This window comes from Strix aluco, chromosome 11, assembly GCF_031877795.1.
Source record: "Strix aluco isolate bStrAlu1 chromosome 11, bStrAlu1.hap1, whole genome shotgun sequence".
NCBI classification, from domain to species: Eukaryota; Metazoa; Chordata; class Aves; order Strigiformes; family Strigidae; genus Strix; species Strix aluco.
The window spans coordinates 17,823,874-17,844,682 of NC_133941.1; the positions used below are offsets into that span (position 1 = coordinate 17,823,874).

The 20,809-nt window shown below is 43.6% G+C and overlaps 3 protein-coding genes across 13 annotated transcripts in view; 1 reads left to right on the forward strand and 2 right to left on the reverse strand.

The window, feature by feature from the left end:
- The window catches only part of NT5DC2 (5'-nucleotidase domain containing 2), a 28,759-nt gene extending 19,328 nt beyond the window's left edge, over positions 1 to 9,431 (reverse strand). Inside the window, exons 1-3 of the mRNA XM_074836390.1 lie at positions 9,016 to 9,431; positions 1,168 to 1,352; positions 316 to 390 (exon numbers count right to left, since the gene is read on the reverse strand). Of these exons, the coding sequence (XP_074692491.1) occupies positions 316 to 390; positions 1,168 to 1,352; positions 9,016 to 9,298 (543 nt within the window). The 5' untranslated portion in view covers positions 9,299 to 9,431. The remainder of the gene's footprint in view (positions 1 to 315; positions 391 to 1,167; positions 1,353 to 9,015) is intronic.
- A 184-nt stretch (positions 9,432 to 9,615) lies between these two features.
- UQCC5 (ubiquinol-cytochrome c reductase complex assembly factor 5) lies at positions 9,616 to 11,926 on the forward strand. Its single transcript, XM_074836391.1, has 3 exons — positions 9,616 to 9,692; positions 9,907 to 10,085; positions 11,564 to 11,926. The coding sequence occupies exons 2-3, from the start codon at positions 9,935 to 9,937 to the stop codon at positions 11,629 to 11,631; spliced, it is 219 nt and encodes a 72-aa protein (XP_074692492.1). The 5' UTR covers positions 9,616 to 9,692; positions 9,907 to 9,934; the 3' UTR covers positions 11,632 to 11,926.
- Positions 11,927 to 16,441: 4,515 nt separating this feature from the next.
- The window catches only part of PBRM1 (polybromo 1), a 66,805-nt gene continuing 62,437 nt past the window's right edge, over positions 16,442 to 20,809 (reverse strand). For all 11 annotated transcript variants that reach the window (XM_074836393.1, XM_074836398.1, XM_074836402.1 and 8 more), the window contains 2 exons: positions 20,132 to 20,348; positions 16,442 to 19,612 (listed from right to left, as the gene is read on the reverse strand). In XM_074836393.1, coding sequence (XP_074692494.1) covers positions 19,440 to 19,612; positions 20,132 to 20,348 — 390 coding nt within the window. In that variant the 3' untranslated portion in view covers positions 16,442 to 19,439. The remainder of the gene's footprint in view (positions 19,613 to 20,131; positions 20,349 to 20,809) is intronic.

Here is a 20,809-nt window from a genome sequence, read left to right on the forward strand (position 1 = left end):
TCGAAATGATCACACAAACAAGCTGAGTTTTCTATTAATTAGCCAGCAGAATTAACTGACTTTTAAATTGGCAAGGCTGTTTACCAGAGGTCTTTGCTAGAAGGTCCTATTCTGCTAGAGGGTATGCAAACACAAAAGACCTCTTTCCCTTGGAAGGTTTATAAGCAAGAAGAACCCACTCAATGAAAAGCAGGGCCACCTGGATTCACTGATAGCTGGTGATCAATGGTATTGCAAGCAATGACAGAAAGTATTTCCACTAAAAACATAACACAAGGGAAGACAGAGCCCAGGAGACAACTTTGTACAGCTTACCTTTTGTACATCATAGTGAAGTCCACGTATGGCAAACCCTGGAATGTAGTCATACTTCCCAAGCCCTTCTGGATACTGGGAAGACAACAGTGACATAAGCACTGGGTTAAATTATTTCACCTGTACAGCTGACTTAGCCCTGCTAGTCATCTCACCCCAGGCACAAACTGACCAAGGAACAGGTGCACTTCATTTTGTCCCTTCAACAAAGAAAGTGGATGAATGGAGAAAGACAAAGGATCAGAATCCCCAAAACTAGTTTCTCTCATGTAATGGACACTAGTGAAAACATAACAGATTCACTCAGGCAGTGAGGGCATTTCTAGAAAGCTCCATTCAATGCATGTATTTGGCAAAGCCATGGCACTGCAGAGCCCCTCTACAAAGAAAGACATGACGAGAAGAAAATGCAGAGACCGGTCACCTATTGCAAACAGGGTGTCCATTACTGGACATGCTATACAGCCTGATCCACATTGACTTGCACATGTCAAGTCGTGTATGGCTTCAGTGTTGGCCCATGGTTCATGTTTATCCACCACATGTTCCTCGAACCAGCAGCATAGGCATTATTTCCATAGTTAAGTAAAACAGACCAGACCTTTCTAGACTAAGGTACCTGCTCCACATTTATAAAACCTCAGGAATGTAGCGCATGGTAAATTGTCTCAAAGGAGATTAATTCCATGTACAGACAAATTTTTCTACAATCAAAGATTGTGAAACATGAAATTTATCTCAATAAAAGCAGTAATTGATACATGTACACAACGTGCATTTTGCAGGCATGTCTGGGGCATTGCAAAGACAGCAGTAAGCTTAATTGAGTGGAAATTCTTAGCACATCATTACCTTGAATTGTTCTATTAGGATGTCTCTGGCAGTGTTGAAAATCATAGAGTGTAGTAAATTAGAATACTGTGCTAATGTGTAATCGTAGTCAAAGCCATATATCTCAACATCTCCCAGGCTTATCTCGTTGTTAGCGTAGATAGCGGCTGGGTTGAGAAGATTGCAGACTCCTGGTGGAAGGAGATCTAAGAGGAAGGGAAAGGGAGAGGTTAGAGAAACTGAGAGGATCACTGAAATGTCAACTTTTCATTCTGGACCTGACAGAAGGTAGAAGTACCACACAGCAGCAGCAAAGGAGCACTGTGCTGCTGTTAACTCACTCAAATAATCCTCCCCGTGAAAAAACACACTGTGAAACCTCTGGCTGTGTCTGGTGATGATGCTAACCATTTTCACAGTAAGACTGACCTTTTGTGTCGGGAAGCTGCAAAACAATGTCCTTGGGTCTCTGGCCTACATGAAGCAAAGCAGACTCGAGATTTTGAAGTGTCAAATTTCTAGCTCACAGCAGCTGCAGTTTCATCAGGCTCACCAAAGTGAAAGGTAGCTGCAGTATATCACCAGAAAAACATGTGCCCCGCACTTAAAACTTGAGCAACACAAACAGGCTAACTCTCCTCTTTGAGAAATCTAGATTACTTCGAATTAGAAATTTTGAGGTTTGCCTGTTGGCATTTTTTGTTTCTCACAGAAGCAGCCAGACTTCACAGAGCAATCCTGCAGGTACCGTTAGGGCCTTTTTTATTATTATTGGGCAGGATAAAACTAGGTTTTGTACAAACACCAACAAAATGTAAAAAAAAAAAAACCACATTAAGCTATGCTTTTGGAGCATGTAATACTGATAGCAACAAGTTATCTGCTTTCCTCTGATAAACAGCTGTGGAAACAGCTCAGTCTTTGCATGTGGTTTGTCACTTCAAAACAGGGTTACTGTTCAAGACGCTTGTGAATAACTCTTTGCTCTCCAGACCACTGGGAAAATGGGGGTTAAGTGACCTAGCAGCTGAACTACCTGTACATCCTTTTTCAGAGCTAGTCTAGAGAGCAGAGAGCTTTAGCTGCACTACAATGGGAGAGACAGGAACAGACCCTCCCCAGGCTTCCCGCTCCACAAGAACTGTCCATTGCAAGATGAGAAAAAGCAATAAAAATAGTTCCCTGTAGTAGGTTGCCTAGTCACATTCACACTGGGGGACAGAGAGGGGAAGGACACATTTCCTCCTTCCTCAAAGACGGGCAATTTTCTCTTTGAATGATAGGAAAAGTGCAGACATTTTCCAGATCCTACACAGCATCAGTGAATAGGATTTTTGTTTTCCCTTCCTACCTTAACTTTTGGCTTTTAGCAAGAACCCCTGTGCCGGTTCTTTAGTGCTTCCTTGCTATAAAAGCAAGTTTCATCTGAATCTAGAACAAAAAAAATATTATTAGAAAGAGATACCAGCCATTCCCAATAAGACTTTGTCTGGAATGATTACAGAATTTAGGTAAAAGTCCAAAGTACATTTGCGAGCACTAATCCAAAGAGGTGACCGAAGAAACAGGATTCAGATATATCATAATATTTATTTTTCAGGGGAGAGATGCATTACAACACATACCCATCCCTCTCTCCTAACTCACTTTCCTTTGACCTTCAAATGCAATTCACCAGATCAACTAGAGTGGAATTACTAGAAAAGAAAGCAGTATTTTAAGGCAGGAGGGCTGACTTACTGGCTACACAGCAGGAACAAGAGCTCTCTTTCAGTGACTCTGCTGGTGGTAAGGTTCCTGGAAGAGGCTGAAGAGAGTGGACGCAATCAGAGTACTTTCCACCGGGATTTTAAAAGATAGGAAATGTAAATAGGATTCCGATGATCACAACTTTCATCTCATCATAAATGCTCTTTGCACCATAAACAGAGCTCCACTTCCTGTCCTCACCTCCAGATAACTTGTGGGAAGATCTTTTTCTAAGCATACACTGGGATTTGCAGGGTGTTATTTTTCTTTCTCACAAAGAAGATGACACAGCCTTAATCACATCACAGTGCCAATATGCCGTGCTTTCCTTTTCTAATGAAAGCACTTTTTTTTTTTTTTTCTTAAAATGACAAATGCACCCCACTTGCTGCTACCATATCCCTACAGAGAGGTCAACCTCTTCCAACACTCACCATTTGCTAACAGCTTTATGACAACACATTTTGATAGTCTGAGAGCAGCACAAAATGCCATTGCCTGAACCCCATCTCTCCTTTCACAGAAGACACCAAGACCCATCCAGGTTCAACAACATATGCCAGCCACAACTTTTGCAAAAATACTGTCAAGGAAAGCTAAGGGAGTGGTATGTTTTTGTAACAAGAAAAGAGTAGTCTGAGATTTGCCAAGTGCATGAAGCCAGTCTTATCTGCGATCAGAAGCATAGGCAGTAACTGTGCCACAGTATGATTTATGAAGTATATTTAGACCCACTGGATGAAGTCATACTCCTCCCTGCCAGCCTCAAACATACAGAGCCTCTCTGCTGTTCTCTGACAGCCTCCTGCCCAGATCGTTTTGCCCCACTCCGACATTTTGTCACTAACTTACACAGCATGTTCTTTCTTACCTCACAAAGGCTGAAAAAAGATGCATACACTAGCCAAAATGCTTTATCACCATTGCCTCACACACACCGTGTTCCCTACGCACACTTCCCGGAGCACCACACAGCTCCTTGCTTGTGTTTCCTATCACACATCATCATCACCAAACCAACTTGCAGCAGCTTGCTGACAGTTTGCTCCTTCCACACCATCATCCTCTATTTTAAATTTACAGTTGTTTCAAAGTCACTGATATCCTGGAAAGAAGGAAAAAGCTCTGGGTTTTGGTCCAGAGACTAATGCTGCATGTTCGGTTCAGCGTAAATGTCCATTTGCAGCATCCTCCTCAACAGAGTGGTAGGTGTCCGTCTCCTCTTGAAGCTCATGCAGTCTCTCTGCAGGTTCAAACTACTGCAGGGAAGAGACAGAAACTGGGAGCGCGTGCAAGATCGGTTTCAATACGAGAGCCCAAACATGCCTGGTTTACTGAGCCAGGTTTCAAGAAGTTTGTGGGGTTTTTTGGTTTTGTTTTTTTTGTTTGGGTTTTTTTGGGGGGTTTTGTTGTTTGGGGTTTTTTTTGTTGGTTTTTTTTTGTTTTGTTTTTGTTTTTGTTTTTTTTTTTTAAATAATCACCTGGGTGGTTACAAATTCTGAGTGCCTAATCAAGTCCCGGGCTGCAGCCTTGGGCGCTGCTGCTTTGCTGACATTCAGCATGTAATCTGCCAGGGATCTTTGCCTCAATCTGTGTGGCAATTGTGGAGTCAAAACAAACAGATGACACCCTCCAGAAGCCCATGAAGATGCCATTTTTCAAGAATGATAGCTTTTGCTTTTCCTCTGCAAAGGCACCAAAACAGATTGCTGGACTGATATGATAAATTACAGCAAGAAAAAAAACAACATAAGAATCAGTTTTGGTTATTAAAAAAGAACGATAATCCCAACTACTCTTTCCATCTGTGTCCTAACTGGAAAAGGAGACAATATCACAGTTAGTCACTGTCTACTCAGCACTTCACCCAGGAAGTATGATCTAAGGGAGAACTGGCATGCGTACATCTGAGGACAGTGGGGAAAAAGCAGCTCTTGCAATAGATACAAACCCCTGGAATCTGCACACTTGCACAATTTGCTCCAGTTTGCAACTCTGACGGTTTTAAGGGAAGTGTCTGCATATCCATTGTACATGATGAAACTCAGCAACAAAGGCAGACCACAAGAAAGCATGTTTGATCTCATGCATTTTTTACACCTGGGTGTAAATGCCAGGTAAATGCAGATCTCCTTCATTTTACCACTGTGAGGCCCTGAACAGCTGCTTAAACCAGAGTATCTTCACAACAACACAAGTGCCACTTCCCAGGCAATAGCCCACATTATTAGAAAGCAATAACACTCAATCCCCAACATGACAGCAGAGATGGAAACAAAAGCAGGTAATTAACTGTAAGCAACGGCTAGAGACGCCAAGACACCATATGGCCCCTTCTGATGTGAAAAACGCTCAGGCCAGGAGGTGCCAAGCACGTCCTGCGCTTTTCTGAGCTCCCGGGGGTACCAACCGAATCATGCGGGAAATGCTCCTTTTCTCCCAGCCTCAGATCCAGCATCTTAGTAAAAAATAACACATAAAAAAAGGCAACTCACCCCCATCTCTCACACCCTTTGTACTCCCAGAGGTCCAACACAGCAGACATCTGTGCTAATTTCTTTGTAAGACTAATGAGGAAAAGAATGATACTGAAAAACAGATGGCCACCACACTCCACGTTCTTCATGAATCAGAAAGTTCCCTTTGCTCCCACTGACATGCTTTCTAAAGACAAACTGACAGTTTTCCTCCCTTCCAAGCACCTTTTCATCCTTTTGAAGTGTTGTTTTGTACCATTTCCTGTAAAGCACTCCAACCAGCCAAAGTAGATGCCTCTACCAAGAGAGTAGGGAGAGGAAAACATTACTTAAAGAGCATTAAATGACAGAGAAACCACATTAAAAGAGAAAGTTACGCTGGACCATAGTCTTGAATTTCTGCCATTATGTCTAAATATTTCAGGATTTCTCGCTAATGAAATCTACACGAACCAAAAGCAATATTAAAAAAAACCCATTTCATTCCAAAACAACATTTTTATATACACAAAGGCACTAGACAAATGCCAGTATGAGTTCTTGTGGCAAGAAAAAACATTTACATTTAGGAAAGCAGAACTGGGAAGTTAACATAACTGGTCGCACTTCCAGTTCTGGCTGCTAATTGTCATTCCCAGCCCCAGCTCAATCTGTAGATGCCACAACTCCTGAAATGTGCACACTCCCTAAGCGATTTGCAGGGCATTTATTATCATAGCACTAGACTCGTTTCCTGGTTTGGCAGAGTGTGAGGCCCTTCAATCTTTGTGCCTGCTTGGGATTAGCGACATGAGCAGAATCAAAATGTGCTGGATTGCAAAAACCACCTCTGCAGCACACCAAAATCACCAACGCAATGATCACACAGGGCTGTCGTCTCCTCTCCTGTTTCCAAATGCGATGGACACATGTTGGCAACTGTGACTTGCATTATTTAGAGGCAAAGGTATCTCTTGATCCACACAAACTAAAAAGAGCAAGGACTAGTTCTGAGTGACACCCTCAGTGTTATCAATGCCTAATCAACTTCTTGCTGCCTGCAAACTTGTCAGTAGTTCTCGCATTCCACCATGCTCAAGCTGGTCATGCAGAGGCAAGAAGTTAACATTTTAAAGGTTCCTTAGGAAAGCTCATTTATTGTAGCCACGTTTACAAGTTTGAAAGATCTAGGAAAAAACATACACGCTTATTACAGCCAAATCCTCACTTCCTTGCCAGTTCCATTAAAATTTCAGGATTGGATGCTTCCTAGAGTGCAAAACTTCAGACATTGCTTACTGAGAGAGCATAGCAGCCTCCCCTGACACTTCAGATGTCATCAAATCAGAATATGGCAAGTCTTGCTCAACACCACCCCTCTGACAAATGCAATTATACTTCTTCTTTTGGTAGAGGGGAAAAAAAAAAGCACATTAAGTGGAAGTAGTAGCCTCAAATTCTTACAGGCAATGAAATTTGATCCTAAGAGTCAGTGTTCAAAAGGTAGGGAGGAATAATGAAGGGAATGGTTTCTCTTGAGTCTACCTCAGCAGCACCTTTTCTGTAGCTATGTTGTGCTCTCATTTGTATCACTGCACAGAAGCTCTTGCCCTACACATCCTGCCCTGTCCAACTGGGTCAGCATTTATCATTGGGATCCCCTCTGCGCAAAGATGCAACATTGCTCTATAAATCAGGTCCTAAGCAATAGATAGTTTGAAAAGACATCATAAATTCTACTGGCAGAGACCTCTCTCCAAAACCAATAACTGATAATATAGGACAAACAACTTCACAAAGGTGGAGTTTCACAGAAGGAAGGAGAAGGTGGCACCACAGGAGTCTTCCCAAACTCAATGATGACTATTGAGACATGATGTTTTCAAATTCATAACCCAACCACAGACATTCACTTTTACATTAGAGTTAGAAATCAAGAACAAAGGAACACATCGATGCCGTATTTTGCACAATTCAGTTTAGTCATCAAAGCAACAAGTAAAACCAACTTGGACCAACTCTGTTTATGTCTCCTCTTAACCAGACTTGAATAACAGCACAGTCTTGAAATTTTGGTTTGGGGAGCTATTCTTTAAACAAACGACGGCCTTCTTATACAACATGTCTAATAGTTACCTGAAGGTTTGTAAGGAGTCTGCCGTGTAACACATGGGCTACTTCACCCAATTTCATTTTGCATTTAGTCCTTCTGATTAGTTCTCCACCTCAAGTAATAACTGTATGCCAACAAAGTATAACAATCTTCACAATCTGTCACTTAGTAAACTGAGCATTTTCCCAAAAGACCATGACACAGCCTATTAACATATCTGCATTTAAGGTTTCAATACCACTGTGGAAAAGAAAAAAATGCCTTTGAGGATATTAAGGTCCAAACACCATTACAAGTCATACGAGTTGGAACTTCTCAAAAACCACAACTCAGTCTTGGAGCAGGGACTTAACACGAAGCTACTGTCCTCTGTCAGCCCCCCGTATTGCCTTCAGTGGCTCAGACAATGGAGCTCACATCCTGCAAAAGCTGGAATGCAGCAGGCTGAGCATCCAACAGATCAGTGGCCAATTCCTTTACATTTGTGCATCATGAAGGACTTTAGATTTTATGTCAGCTCTCGTGTACTGGACAGTGGGGGAGGAAGGAATGATAGAACTCGCCAATCTCAAAACAGCGAGACGTTTCTTCCAGATTCTTATGGCTGGCTGCCTTCTTTCTCCAAACCCTTAGATAAACAAAAGCTAAGGGAGAGCTCTTTAACAGCAGACACAAAGTCACACTTCCTAGCTCTCTACCGTGCTTACCTTCAGCATTCCAAGAATCAAGAAATCAGCAGGAAAAAGTTCCCTGCCCTTATGCCATGAAAGCTGTTTTTTCACATCTTTGGGGGAGTTTAATACAGCAGAGGTCTGCTGCTGCCAAAAAGACCACAATCTGTTTTACACGTAGATTTGGTGAGTGGCATGAGTCTTCTCCTCGCTTAGCAAGATTTCAGTGTACCTGATGGAGACAGGTAACTTCTTGGTCAGAGGAGCAAAAACACGCATGCACACAAGTAAAAGGTGTTTTGCATCTGTAACACAAACTGAGCCCAGGAGAGACATCCTACCAGCTGTAGCATCAGTCTTTTCCATGCTCACCCTTGTGCCAATGGCAAGTTACAAGTTGGACCCCAGACTCCTCACCGCATCAGTCAACGTAACTATTTGTCCTAGTCTAACCACGTTTCTGTACGCCAACCAATGGCAAATTAGAGCAAAATGTAACAAGCACAGCATTTAAACCATTTGCCATGACGATATCCATGTTAGGGGGGCCAGTTGTGAAGAACCCCACATACTCTGCTTTTCCTGAAACGCTGAGACCAGCCGAGGGATGTTCACAGAGAGAAGCCCCACGATGGGGAGAGGGAGACCAGGGCGAGATTTCAATAGGAATAAAACCGTCCCAGAGGGCCCCGGGCGATGGAGGCGTGCAGATGGCATTGCCACGGAGAAGGTTTCTAACCCCGGCAGCTGCACAGAGATGGGCACGTCCCCAATTCTGCAGCGCGGGGGAAGGCACCAAGATGCAGAGGGGGAGAAAAAAAAGGAAAAAGGCCAAGCCCGGCAGGACGTGGCAGTCCCAGCGCCCGGAGGCGGCCCTTACCGTAGACCAGCTTTTTCATCTCGTGGTACCTGGCCCACAAGTAGGTCTTGGTGTCGGCTCCCTCGGCCGGGAGGGGCTGGCTGCCCGCGGCGGGGCCGGGCTCGGCGCCGCGCCGGGCTCTGCCGGGGGCCGCCGGGTGCTGGTCCCTGGGCTGCCCGTGGCCGCCGTCCCCGGGACACTGGCTGGCTTTGGGGCGGCAGCTCTGGCAGGAAACGGCCACGGCGAGGAGCCGGGGGGCCGCGCCGCTGCCCCTCCGCAGTGCCGCCATGCCCAGCGCCGCCATGGTCCCGCCGGACGCTACAGCCCCGGGGCAGCCCGCACACGGCCAGGGTTGGCTTGGCTCGGCTCGGCTCCTCTCCGCTCCCCGTGGCCCCGGCCCACGGCGGCACCCGCCGGGCGGCCAATCCCCGCCGCCCGGTGCGAGGGGGCCTGGCCGGGCCGCGCCACGCCACGCCACGCCTCGCCGCGAGGGAACCGGGGGGGGCGGCGGGGCCTGGGCGGGCTCCGCTCGCCGCGCTCCGGCCCCTCAGGCGGTCGGGGCGGGTCCCTCCCTGCAGCCCCGCCCCCGACCCCGCCCCGGCCAATCAGGCGAGGCGAGCCGGCCCGGGCGGGGTCACGTGGGTGTCCGCACGTCCTTCCGTTCGGTTGCGCGCGGGGGTCGGCAGCGGGCGCGGGAGGTGAGGGGCGCGCGGTAGGCGCGGCGCTGATTGGCTGCGCCCTCCCGCCGGGCGGGGGAGGAGGGGGCGGACGAGGGAGCTGAGGCGCCGCCATGGCCGTGAGGGGGCGAAGCTGGGCCCGGGGCTCCCCCGCAGCCGGTAGGCGCTGGGGGCCGTTGTCCGTCCCGTTCCGCCTCTCACACGCCTCCCCCTGTTTTCTTCTCTGTCCGTGAAGCGCTGAAGGCGCCGATCCCGCCCCGGTCATGCTGGTGAGCAAGAGGGTGAGGCGCCTCTTGCAGCTGGTGCCTGGGAAGAAGCGCTTCGGCGTGTACAGGTTCCTGCCCTTCTTCTTCCTCCTCGGGGGAGCGATGGAGTGGTTCATGATTAACGTCCGCATCGGCAAGGAGACCTTTTGTAAGTGAGGGCCGGGGGGGCGGCAGGAGGAGGCGCGGTCCCTCCCCCCAGCACCCCCTCGGTCCCGGAGCAGCCCCGGGGCCGGGCCGGTACCGTGGGCCGCAGCACCTGCCAGTGCTGAACGCGACGGGGCGGCTCCCCTGAACGAGGGCAACGACAAGTTGGCCGGGCCTGACGGTGCCGTCCTCACCTGGGGGCCTGTAACGATAGTCAGCAAGTCAGCCACTTCTCTCGAGTGCAGGGTGTGACACTCCAGATGCTGCCTCCCTAGCAGAAGACACTGGGCAGAAACAAAAAAACGGGGTTTAGAATACTAAATTAGATTTTTTTTTTTTTTTTACATTGAAACAAGACTCACCAGGGTTGTCAGAATTTAAGTGTAGGTGTGGGTTCATCTGAAATGTCATTTTTTCAATGAAAAAAGCAGGAGAAGGAGTATGTCATGAGAACTTAGCTAATGGCACTTAGTTGCTAGAATTAAACCATTTAGTTTTAATACGGCGTTCTTCCCTTTAAGAAACCTTGCTAGAAATTTTTGTGTACTTCAGAAAAAGGATCAGCTCTACTGTATGTTATATCAGAATATTCTTATTTACACAGGAAATCTAGCTGAGTCTCCTGCAGAATAAAATAGATTGATACAATTTCCATAGCTCACAAACTCACTGCAAACAAAATTGCTTCTTTGCTCACTTATAAAGGTTTGGGTTGTGGTTTTTCAGTTAAATATTTCTGAGGTGACCCTGTATAGTAATAAAGTCAGGTTAGAAACTAAAGCATGACATCCACGTAGCAGCTGTTATATTTGAACTCGAGCCTTGTTTTCCTGCAAAAGTAAAAGAATTGCTATGCCTGATACTATACTACAGTAATAATAACAATTGTGCAATTTAGCCTTATTACTGCTCCATAATCCATGCAACATGATAATGTACAAGACCAGTAACTTCTTTTTTTTTGTCAGTGAGGTTTTTGTGTTTGGCAATAGATATTTAGGGGTAATCAGGGTGAGGGGAGGCAGGAAGAACGACTAGGAAGACAGTGAAGGTGGGCATATTCCTATGTTTTGTTTAAAAAAAATAAATATACTGAAGCCATACTGGCAGTCCTCAGGCATTGACTTTGTGCCTATAATTTAATTTCCCTTTGGCTTCAGCTAGTTTGGGCATTTGTTTTTTTAATTACCCTCGTGGGAAAGTAGACAAGAAATGAGTGTATCACACTGGAAACTTAGTTTCCCTATAAAAACATTTCATCAGGACTGATGGGAAGAACTTTAGCCTGGATGGGAGGGAGAACATGAGCTATTTTTAAGTGGTAATAAGGATTTGTGTTGGCTTGAATTTTCAGTTGCCTGTCAAGTCAGTGTCTGCAAGAGAAAACTGGATTGAAAAGTTTAAAAAAGAAGATAGGCTTCATACATTTAATATTATCTTGCACTTGGAAAATGCTAATATAAAAAAATCTTTTTCTGGCAGATGATGTTTACCGCAGGAAACGATCTGAAAGACAGTATGAGGCAAGGATGGAAAAAAATGAATTTTAGCTGAAATGTTTCAAGGGGAAGGTCCTGAATGCTTTCACCTGCGTTAATATCAAAGAAGCATCAGTGCCATGCTGATGGTAGGGGAAGATTTTTGTCTCTGCAAGATGAGGTGTAATCCACAAGTTTGTGTAATACACTCTCAGATGGCTTTGGCAGTTTTATTCTTCCTCTACTTCACATCTTTAATATTTTGTATTTAAGCCAAATACAACAGTGAAAAGTTCATTGTGTTTAGGCATCCACCACTTATTTAATGTTTGTTTAGTACTTTTAAATAAACTAAACTGAGTAAACAGTCTGGCTACTGCTTTTCTTTGCTTGATGAGACACCATTATTGTGACAAGACCAACGGGTAAGAAGTGTTAAATATTGCATACATAATATCTCAGCACAATGGAAATAGTAATTTTTAGTTCATTTCCTTTGTACTGATAGAAACTGCTCTGGCACCTGATTTGTTTTCTTTCCAGTATGGCATAATTTTGACTAGATAAAAAGAGGACCGACTTCGTGCTCAGTGTTTACTCAGCCCATGCTGTTTGGAAAGTCATCCATGCATTCAGGCTCCACTGCCTGCAAGTGCTGTAATACCCCTTGTTGCTACTCTAACAATGAACTGAGCTGAGGGCTTTGGGGAAAAAAGGTCTGATGCATTTACCTGGTCACAGGCACAAGTTTAGAGGAATGCGCAGTGGCAGTCCTAGCAAACCTGAATTCTGTTTGCAGGCTCCTGTCTCCCCAAAGAAGGAAAACACAGCTCACTGCTCTATCCTGGAGAGCTTTTGCTCCCTAGTGCAGTAGCACTAGCTGTTAGGTGCGTGGGAGCACGTCAGTGACCACTTTTAGGGCGACCAGGAGAGTATAATCAGTGAGGATCATACATTAATGCAATTGTTCTATTTCTGATGGTATGGGTATATGCTGAGGGTTCCACAAAGCAGCCAATTCTTAAAACCAGCCTAAAAACAGAAACAAGGGAGTTCCTGTACTTACATACATTCCTGGGCTAACTCCCAACAGCCTTTTTCCACAGAAGTACGTTTTCATCAACTAAAGAGACAATGGCTGTTTTGAAGATGTTACGGTGCAGGTACTTGACCTGAAAGTGGAGGGCAACTGCTGCTCTTCGTGTTGTGTCTTCCAATGACTTGATCTGGAGGACTAGTGCTACTTGTGTTTTCAGGAAATAAAAAACTGCCAGAGAATTAAAGATGTGACTGCGCCACTGCATATTTTGACTGGACGGCAAATGAATTACTTGGGGAAACCCTCTATTTTAGAAGTAATAACCTAGATTTTGACTTCAGTTTCAAGGTAGAGCCCAAGTTCAAAAACTCACACACAAGCTTCTTTTTGCAGTCACAGATCATTGCACTGAAGTAAATCCTGACTGTAGCAATACATTACAGAATAAAGTATTAATAAAAAGATTTTGAAAACTGATGAGCTTTAGTTCCATCTACCTTTACTTCTTGAGCCTTCTGGAACTCTTGTGCTTGGTTTCCATAGAACAAATAAGTTTTTCAGTATCTTCTTTTTTTTTTTTTTTTTAAATAGCCCTGTGCCCTAGTTACTTTTCAGTACTCAGGAGCCTGGTGTGGAAACTTCCTGTAGCTTCCCTTAAGTACTCCTATAATAGTAGCAGAATGTTTCATGGACATCAGTGAGTCAATGTCTAATTTTTCACTTCAGAGCTCTTGCTTATTTTGCAGCACTGTTTCACATTTGCAGCTGAGAGCACCAGGCACGCCTGGAAGGTATCTTAGGTGTCTCCAGATAGGTAAACAGACAGTGAGACAGGCTGCAGTCGCTCATCAGAAGTGTGGAGTCAGGGAGTTCTGTGGCACCGGTCTTTGTGACCAGTGCAGGAATAAAATCCTTCTCCGAGCTGGCATTGTACAATTTCAAGCAACACAGATCTGTTATGACAGAAGACGAAGCCTGACATTCAGAAATCTGAACTGTAGTCTTCATCCCACAATGAAGATGCTAGTACTGATCCTTCTGCATTCTCCGATTTTGCCAGTCTCTCACTAACGCTGGAAATAAGAGCAGCTGGAAGGCCCCAGTGCCCAGCCGGTTGCAGTATCGAGCACCCCTGGGGATTTACAGAATCACAGATCATCAAGGTCAGAAAAGACCTTGAAGATCACCTCGTCTAACCATTAACTGACAGTTCCCAACTCCACCATATCTCTCAGCGCTATGTCAACCCAACTCTTAAACATCTCCAGGGATGGGGACTCCACCACGGCCCTGAGCAGCCCATTCCAACACCTAACAACCCCTTCTGGAAAGAAATGCTTCCTAATATCTAGTCTAAACCTCCCCTGGCACAACATTAATTTAGTATTAATTTATACCCAATCTTCAACAACCAAGGTCTGCATTTGGTTTCTGTTTTATTCCTGTTGATTCCTAGTTCTGTGCTCTTTGCCTTCCCCAGCAATCTCTTTCCCATCTTCTTTCTGGGTCTCACCTCCCCATTTCCCTCCTGTCCTCCAGCTTCCCCCCCCTCCCCGAGTCTGTCTCCTCTGGTGGTGGGCAATGGGGAGGAAGCAAGAACCCTCCTTCCGCTTGGAGCTCAGGCCTGGGCTGGGAACACACCACTGCTGCTCTTAGGCACTGCAGCAGCAAGCCAGGAACACAGCTTTCATTTTAAGTGCTGCTGAGCCCCTGCCAGTTCTGGAGTTGAGCACATCCATTCCTCCTTCAGGGAGCTCAGCTGGTGTCAGCCCAGAACACAGCTCAGCATCTACAAAGAGCCATCTCATGTGTTCACTTTGCAGTGGCTGCAGCAGGCGATTCTGAGAATTAGCAAAGCACTGCTGCTGAAAGCTTTCCAAAGTGTGGAAGTCAGGCCCATATAGATATCGAGCATGGAAAATTTCAACTCAGTAAAGCAGCAGCAATAAATAGTCATCTGCAAACAAACAGCAATACTTACGTACGAGCAACACTGCTCATCACTCCAGCATTAGAGAGGAGACAATTTCACTGCCGATTCAGACTGATTTTGTGAAAAGAATGGATCTGTTCATTAATCATTTCCCTGCTGTTGTGCACCGAAGGATGCTGCCTGCTGAAAGACCTGTGACCAGACAGAGAAGTACTGAAAAGATGTCCTGGTAAATGAAGTGTGTGTGTGTGCCCAGCCTGTACTTCTCCCTGGCACAGGGGTGCAACAGTCTTGTTCCAGCTTTTCAAGAGTAGAAAAAGGAAAAAAAATAGCCATGTGTTATGTATTGGTGAATTCTTCTCTGGAGCAAAACTTTTACTATCTTCAGTGGAGGCGAGCTTTCACTTCGGACTTCATACAGAGGTACAAAACTGTCCCTGTGCTCTGGTTATGGCCAGCCCCAGCTCCTTCCAAGAAAGATGCAAAAATCTGCAACAGGCACTGGTGGGACAACTGGTCCCAAGGAATTTCCTTGGAACTGTTATTGGATGTTGGTGCTTTGCATGGGAATTAATTATAGTCCTCCCAAAAATCATCCAGTGGAAACTGAATTTGGGCACTCCCTGTATAGAGTTGCACAGACTTCATGATGAACCATCCTTCACCATTTTTGTCCATGCTTAGCTTAACCTGGGCTGAGCCGCACCACTTGCTGCTTCTGCAGTGCAATTCAGTGCATTCTTCTCTGTTTCTTTTCACGTCTCTCCTGCTGCCTCCTTAACAGGTGATAATCTGCATGGCCAGACTTCTGCTCTGGACTTCTGATCCCTCTTGGCGCAGGAAGGAGTGACTGTAGGAGACCACTGTATCTCCGAGGCCTGATGGACACTGAGAATCTCTTTATCCAAGATCACCAGATCCTACTGCACTGCAGCAGTTGTCCCCTTGGGATTTTTTTTTGTATGATGGTCAAAATTAGACTTGCTGGAAAATGCAGCAAGCAAAAGGAATATGAAGTTTAGTTTATTAATCAGAAAATTTCACATATATCAATGAATCAGATCCCATTTCTTACTTGATGTTCAAAGCACCCAGCAAGCACCGCTCCAATGCATTTGCAGTCAAGAGAGGAATATGTACATCTATGGATGACCTTCAGTATCTCAGACTGAGCAAACAACATGTGGAAGATGATTAGAATTAGTCTCCTCTCTGCAACTGCACCATCCACCATCAAATTTTAGACAGGTGGAAGTTCTGTAAAGGTGGCAGACTGCATGACAGGCAGGGTTTATCCCCCAGGTCCAAGACATGAATGCATGTTAATTAAATACAATGCTATCTGTTCTGGTTGTTTAAATAGCTCTTTGTAAATCATATGCCAGAGGCACCTTGAGACTCGAGAGATTGATACCACTTAATTATTCTGGCCATTTGTGGTATTAAAGAAAATTTCTATTCTGGTTTTTAATTTTACTGTGTAAAAGATGCTTTTTTGCATATTACTGTTCTCATTTCCTTTATTATATAGCTACATAAAACAGAGCCCTGAACCAGCTTACCTTCCAGTATGAAATTAAGGCTATTTATTTTCAAAGCAATTAGTGTGGAGGCAACTGGGACTGACTGAATCTTATAATCTCTACTCAGCTTGTTCCCAATGTGTCACATATTTTTTAAGGTTTACTGTTCATGGTCCTTATGGCTCAATTTCCAACCACATTTTTCAGAATCACTGTTCTTAGCACCTACCAGGCACATCTTGCAATACACAGGACAATATAAAAAGGATTCTTTACCCACACACAAGCACGCACATACCAAGGACTTGATAAAATCTGAATCAGCAACAGCCAAAATTACTTGAAATAAAATCTTACCAAAAGTCTTGATGGGACACTCAAACCTGGTTAATCCAAAACACTTTGCAAACTATTTTTATTCAAATTAAAAAGACTCAGGTAAACAAAGTGATGATACATACATGTTATAAACCTGGTTAGCAGCTTAACCTTCAGGAGTACAAGATCTAATGAAAAGCCAAGCATGGATTAACCAGGTCCAAAAACATACGCTGGAAAAAAAAAAAAAAGTCACCAACATCAACGTTTTGAATTTTTACACAAACAGTAAATTTTCTCATGGAAGGGAAGGACTGAAGGAAGAGAACAAATAATTATTAGTTGTCTCCAACTGGTTTACGAAAATACCGGTCCTAGATTAATCTATTTTCCACTCTCACAGAAGCCAACCATTTCCCATACATACTTTTATTTTAATATGAAAGTTTTGTTTATGCCAGTACAATGAACGGCAGTGGAAAACAAATGAGGGGTTCAAACACCCAGAGAGAGAAAGAGAGAGACAGACAGACATGTCTTTTTTTTTTTTTTTTTTTTTAAACCAGAGTCAGAAAACAGTTTCTTTTGCTGGTTTTGAATTCTAGACTGTAGCCATTATATCCTAATTTTTACTGCAATCGACTGAAATGCCTCCAATATACAGAGACACGATTTTGAAATAAATAAAGCTTAAAATAATTGATTAGGGCCAGCCCAGTGGCTTAGCGGTAGTGCTCTGCACTGCCTTGCGGGAGGACCCAGGTTTCCTTTGCAATTCCAATCTCTTGCTCCTGGGCCGTAAAGAGCAGTGAAAGTAGGGCTTCAGCTGCTCAGGCAGGAGAGAGCCAGTGCTGCAAGTCTGCTCATCACTGACCTTCAGATAAATTAAACATCTGAGTTATACAGGCTCCAAAGGGAGTCCCATCCAGTCCTCAAAAGAAAATAAATAAAACAATAACTTAACTAAAATCCATCCCAGGTTCTTTGGTGTAATTTTTGTTAATGCTGAGAAGTAGGAGAATCTGGTGGTGTATTAGTACAAGCCATGGTAGTTCCAAATACTCAAAAACTAGGATTTGCTGCCTGATTCGCTTCAACGTCCTGTCTTTGTGGCTAAAAATTGCAAAGCCTATGGTAATTTAAACACATTTTAAGATGATACTGTATATATGGGGGTGGTCTAAGACTATTCAGTTTCTACTTTATTTAATAAACTTGGTCATTTACAAAGGCCAGTAAAGAATTTCTGTACCACAGGTGTGCTACTTGTAGAGTTCAAAACTGTAATTTCCCTATATGTTGCTCAGCTCCATTTTCTTCACATCCATTGCACATCTGACCTAAACTGTCCTTAAGTGCCTATTTGTAATTACATGGTTTTCTGTGCAATGACTGGAGGATTGCAATAGGAGACGGAGAGGAATTAGCCAGTAAAATTAAATAACAGTTTGTACTTGCACATGTCACTTCCCTCATCAGTATTAATTACATCAGCAAAACAGAACCCAAGATATCCAGTATTCGAAGAAAAATAATTTAGCCTTCTGCCAAATGTACTCAAATAAAAATGTTCTGTACTATTAGATTTTAAAAAACATTTCACATGATGAACATCTCTAGCAGTAAGATGAAGTGTATCAGTAAATCAGTTCTTTTGGACTGAGTTGCAGCGACCACATTCCTGCCAACAATTTTTTCAAATTAATATATCTTTCCCAGTTACTTAATGCAATCCAAAAGTATTAATTACTTTTCTAAAATTAAATATATGAAATTATTTACCTTTAAACAAATAACCTTGCAGTCCAAAAGGTTGATTAGTTATGAGGACAGGTAAGCCTTTAGCAGAAGGCAGTCACAACTCTGAAATTTGGCAAGAGTCTATACCCACCTTACTTAGCTAAAAAAAAAAGAAAAAAAAAAGAAAGAAAAAACCCCCAAACCCTCTGAAGGCTGCAATGAAAATATTCTTTCTCCAGCGTACTAGGTATGCTGAACTTACACATACCATACAGTAGTATTTTACTTCAAAGTGTCAAATTTCTCCCAAATTTTGTGTTGCAAAACTTTCATTAAGGTGAATCAATACACTTAAAGAAAGCACACAAAAATGTCTTACAATGCCCGATCATGAACAGAACATGTGTGAATTTAAAAACATCACGTTACTTCACTAACGAATTTCTTTCTCCTCTAACTTACCTTCCAAGACCTGAACTGGTTTGAAGTTCTGCATGTCTCTCCTACATGCAGACAGAATTGCTTAGGGAGGAAGTGTCCCTTTCCCGCTGCTCGGTGTTAGGGACATCACAGAACCCCCAAAGCAGGTCATGGTAGATGAAACATTTCACCTTCTAAGGGCATGCCAGCACATGTATTCTGTTACTGATTTAGGATCACAACGGCCTTGGCTACACAATTAAATAACTGGACAGGATTGGACAACATTAGCAGTCAAGACACCCTTGACCCGTCCACACTAGCACTTCCATGATTGCTGTGGCCCACTCAGCTGCCTTGGTATTGACTTGAAATGTCGTTTTTCCCTAGTGTCAATGCACATCTTACCTTTAGCTTCTTTTAAGAGATCCTCCCTTTCACATCCAAGCGAGATTTCTGCTGGAAGTGGCTAGCACACACAAGCACATGTACACACATTCTTCTAAGATGTAAACTATGACTAATTTCACATTCCACTGTATCAATCTGTAAATACTTTTGTTTTCTTTTTTCTTCTTTTATATAAAAACAATGGCATCATATTCTCAGCAATAAAGTATAAGAAAGATGAATCCTTGACTACACTTAACCAATTATGAAATCGCCTTTCAAACAAAGGAAACATATGCAAAAATCCGTGTATTTGATAAAGTCAACTTAATATAACAAAAAGTGAAATATGCTTATTAAAAGTGTCCTTATATAAAAATGGTCTTGCAATGTACAGTAAAATGCAATACAAATTATTGTTGGTTATCTCTTCCCACCCAGTAACTAAAACAGCTATTGTTCCACAAAACTCCTTACTCCTTATATGCCGGTATCAAAGAAAGAAGCAATTATGCGACTAAACATTTTCTATGTTGTACGCCTGACGGATATTAAGGGTGTCTCGTAGCATCAAGTCTCGCAGACGCCATAATGCATCGGCCATTGTGGTATGAGCCCCTTTACTTTTCAACCAGTGTGAAGGGAGTCGGCTCTCTTGTTCTTTTGATAAGTGCACATCTCGTCTTCGTGCTGGAAGGTCAAGAAATGGTCCGATTATCTACCAGCTTTGATATTCACAGAATCACAGAATCATCTAGATTGGAAAAGACCCTGAAGATCATCCAGTCCAACCATTAACCTCACACTGACCGTTCTCAACTCCACCAGATCCCTCAGCGCTATGTCAGCCCAACTCTTAAACACCTCCAGGGCTGGGGACTCCACCACTGCCCTGGGCAGCCCATTCCAATGTCTATTCACCACAATTTTTCTAGAAAAAGGTGAATATAATCCTATAGTATAACTTTTACCCCTAGTATTTAAAGCCCATACAATTGATTCTTAGATTTATACAACATCAATGGAATTAGCCTGCTGATAACACATATATGCCCAGTCTGCTGATTTGTTTTTAACAATTACTTGCATGTGTACATTTTATTAAGTAAGCAGCAGATTTATTTAGCATTTTTCCATACAAGCAAAAAATATTGTTACAAACAAGTGTGTTCTGCCTGGAAACATCCCACTCTGTATCAAAAGCCTTACCTGCAAGGGTCTGGTCCCACTTGCTAATACTATTTGATTCAGCACTAAGCCCCTCAATATATTTCAGATAGGCTTCAGAATGAAGAAGCCTCTGTGTCTTTGGTGGAGGGGAGACGAACATGGGAGTTGTGGGCTGCTGCATAACCGGCTGACTCGCTGGGCTCTGGCCGGGATACGGAGGGGGTGCCTGCTGTCCCGGTGGGCCAAGGATTCCTATCTGCAAAGACAAAGTGATGGAGAGATCACTTCTGAGGAACTGCAGGGAAGCCGCTTTGCATCTGTGCATCAGATCATCCTCATACACTGGAGCTTCAAAGCAGGTTATGAGCAAAGGCATAATTTCTCTGGAAGATGCTCACTTCATCCAGGACTTGGGGTCACCGAGATGCAGAGAGAGAGGACGTGCAAACAAACCATATTCATATTTAACAGACAACATTGCTCATATGTCTAATCTATGTAAAAATATTCTCATTATTATCACCATTTATCCTCCCTCCTATTACCCTTAATTACTCCTTTTGCCTCATTTTTATTTCATGTTTTCTCTAATTTGATCATAAACCATGTGGTCTTTGAAGTGCAGCGTTTCTCTCTAAAACATCTACTCCAAATTGACCCTGATCCTTGGACAACTGGGATACTTCCACAGAATAAATGCTAATCACTGTCAGGCAA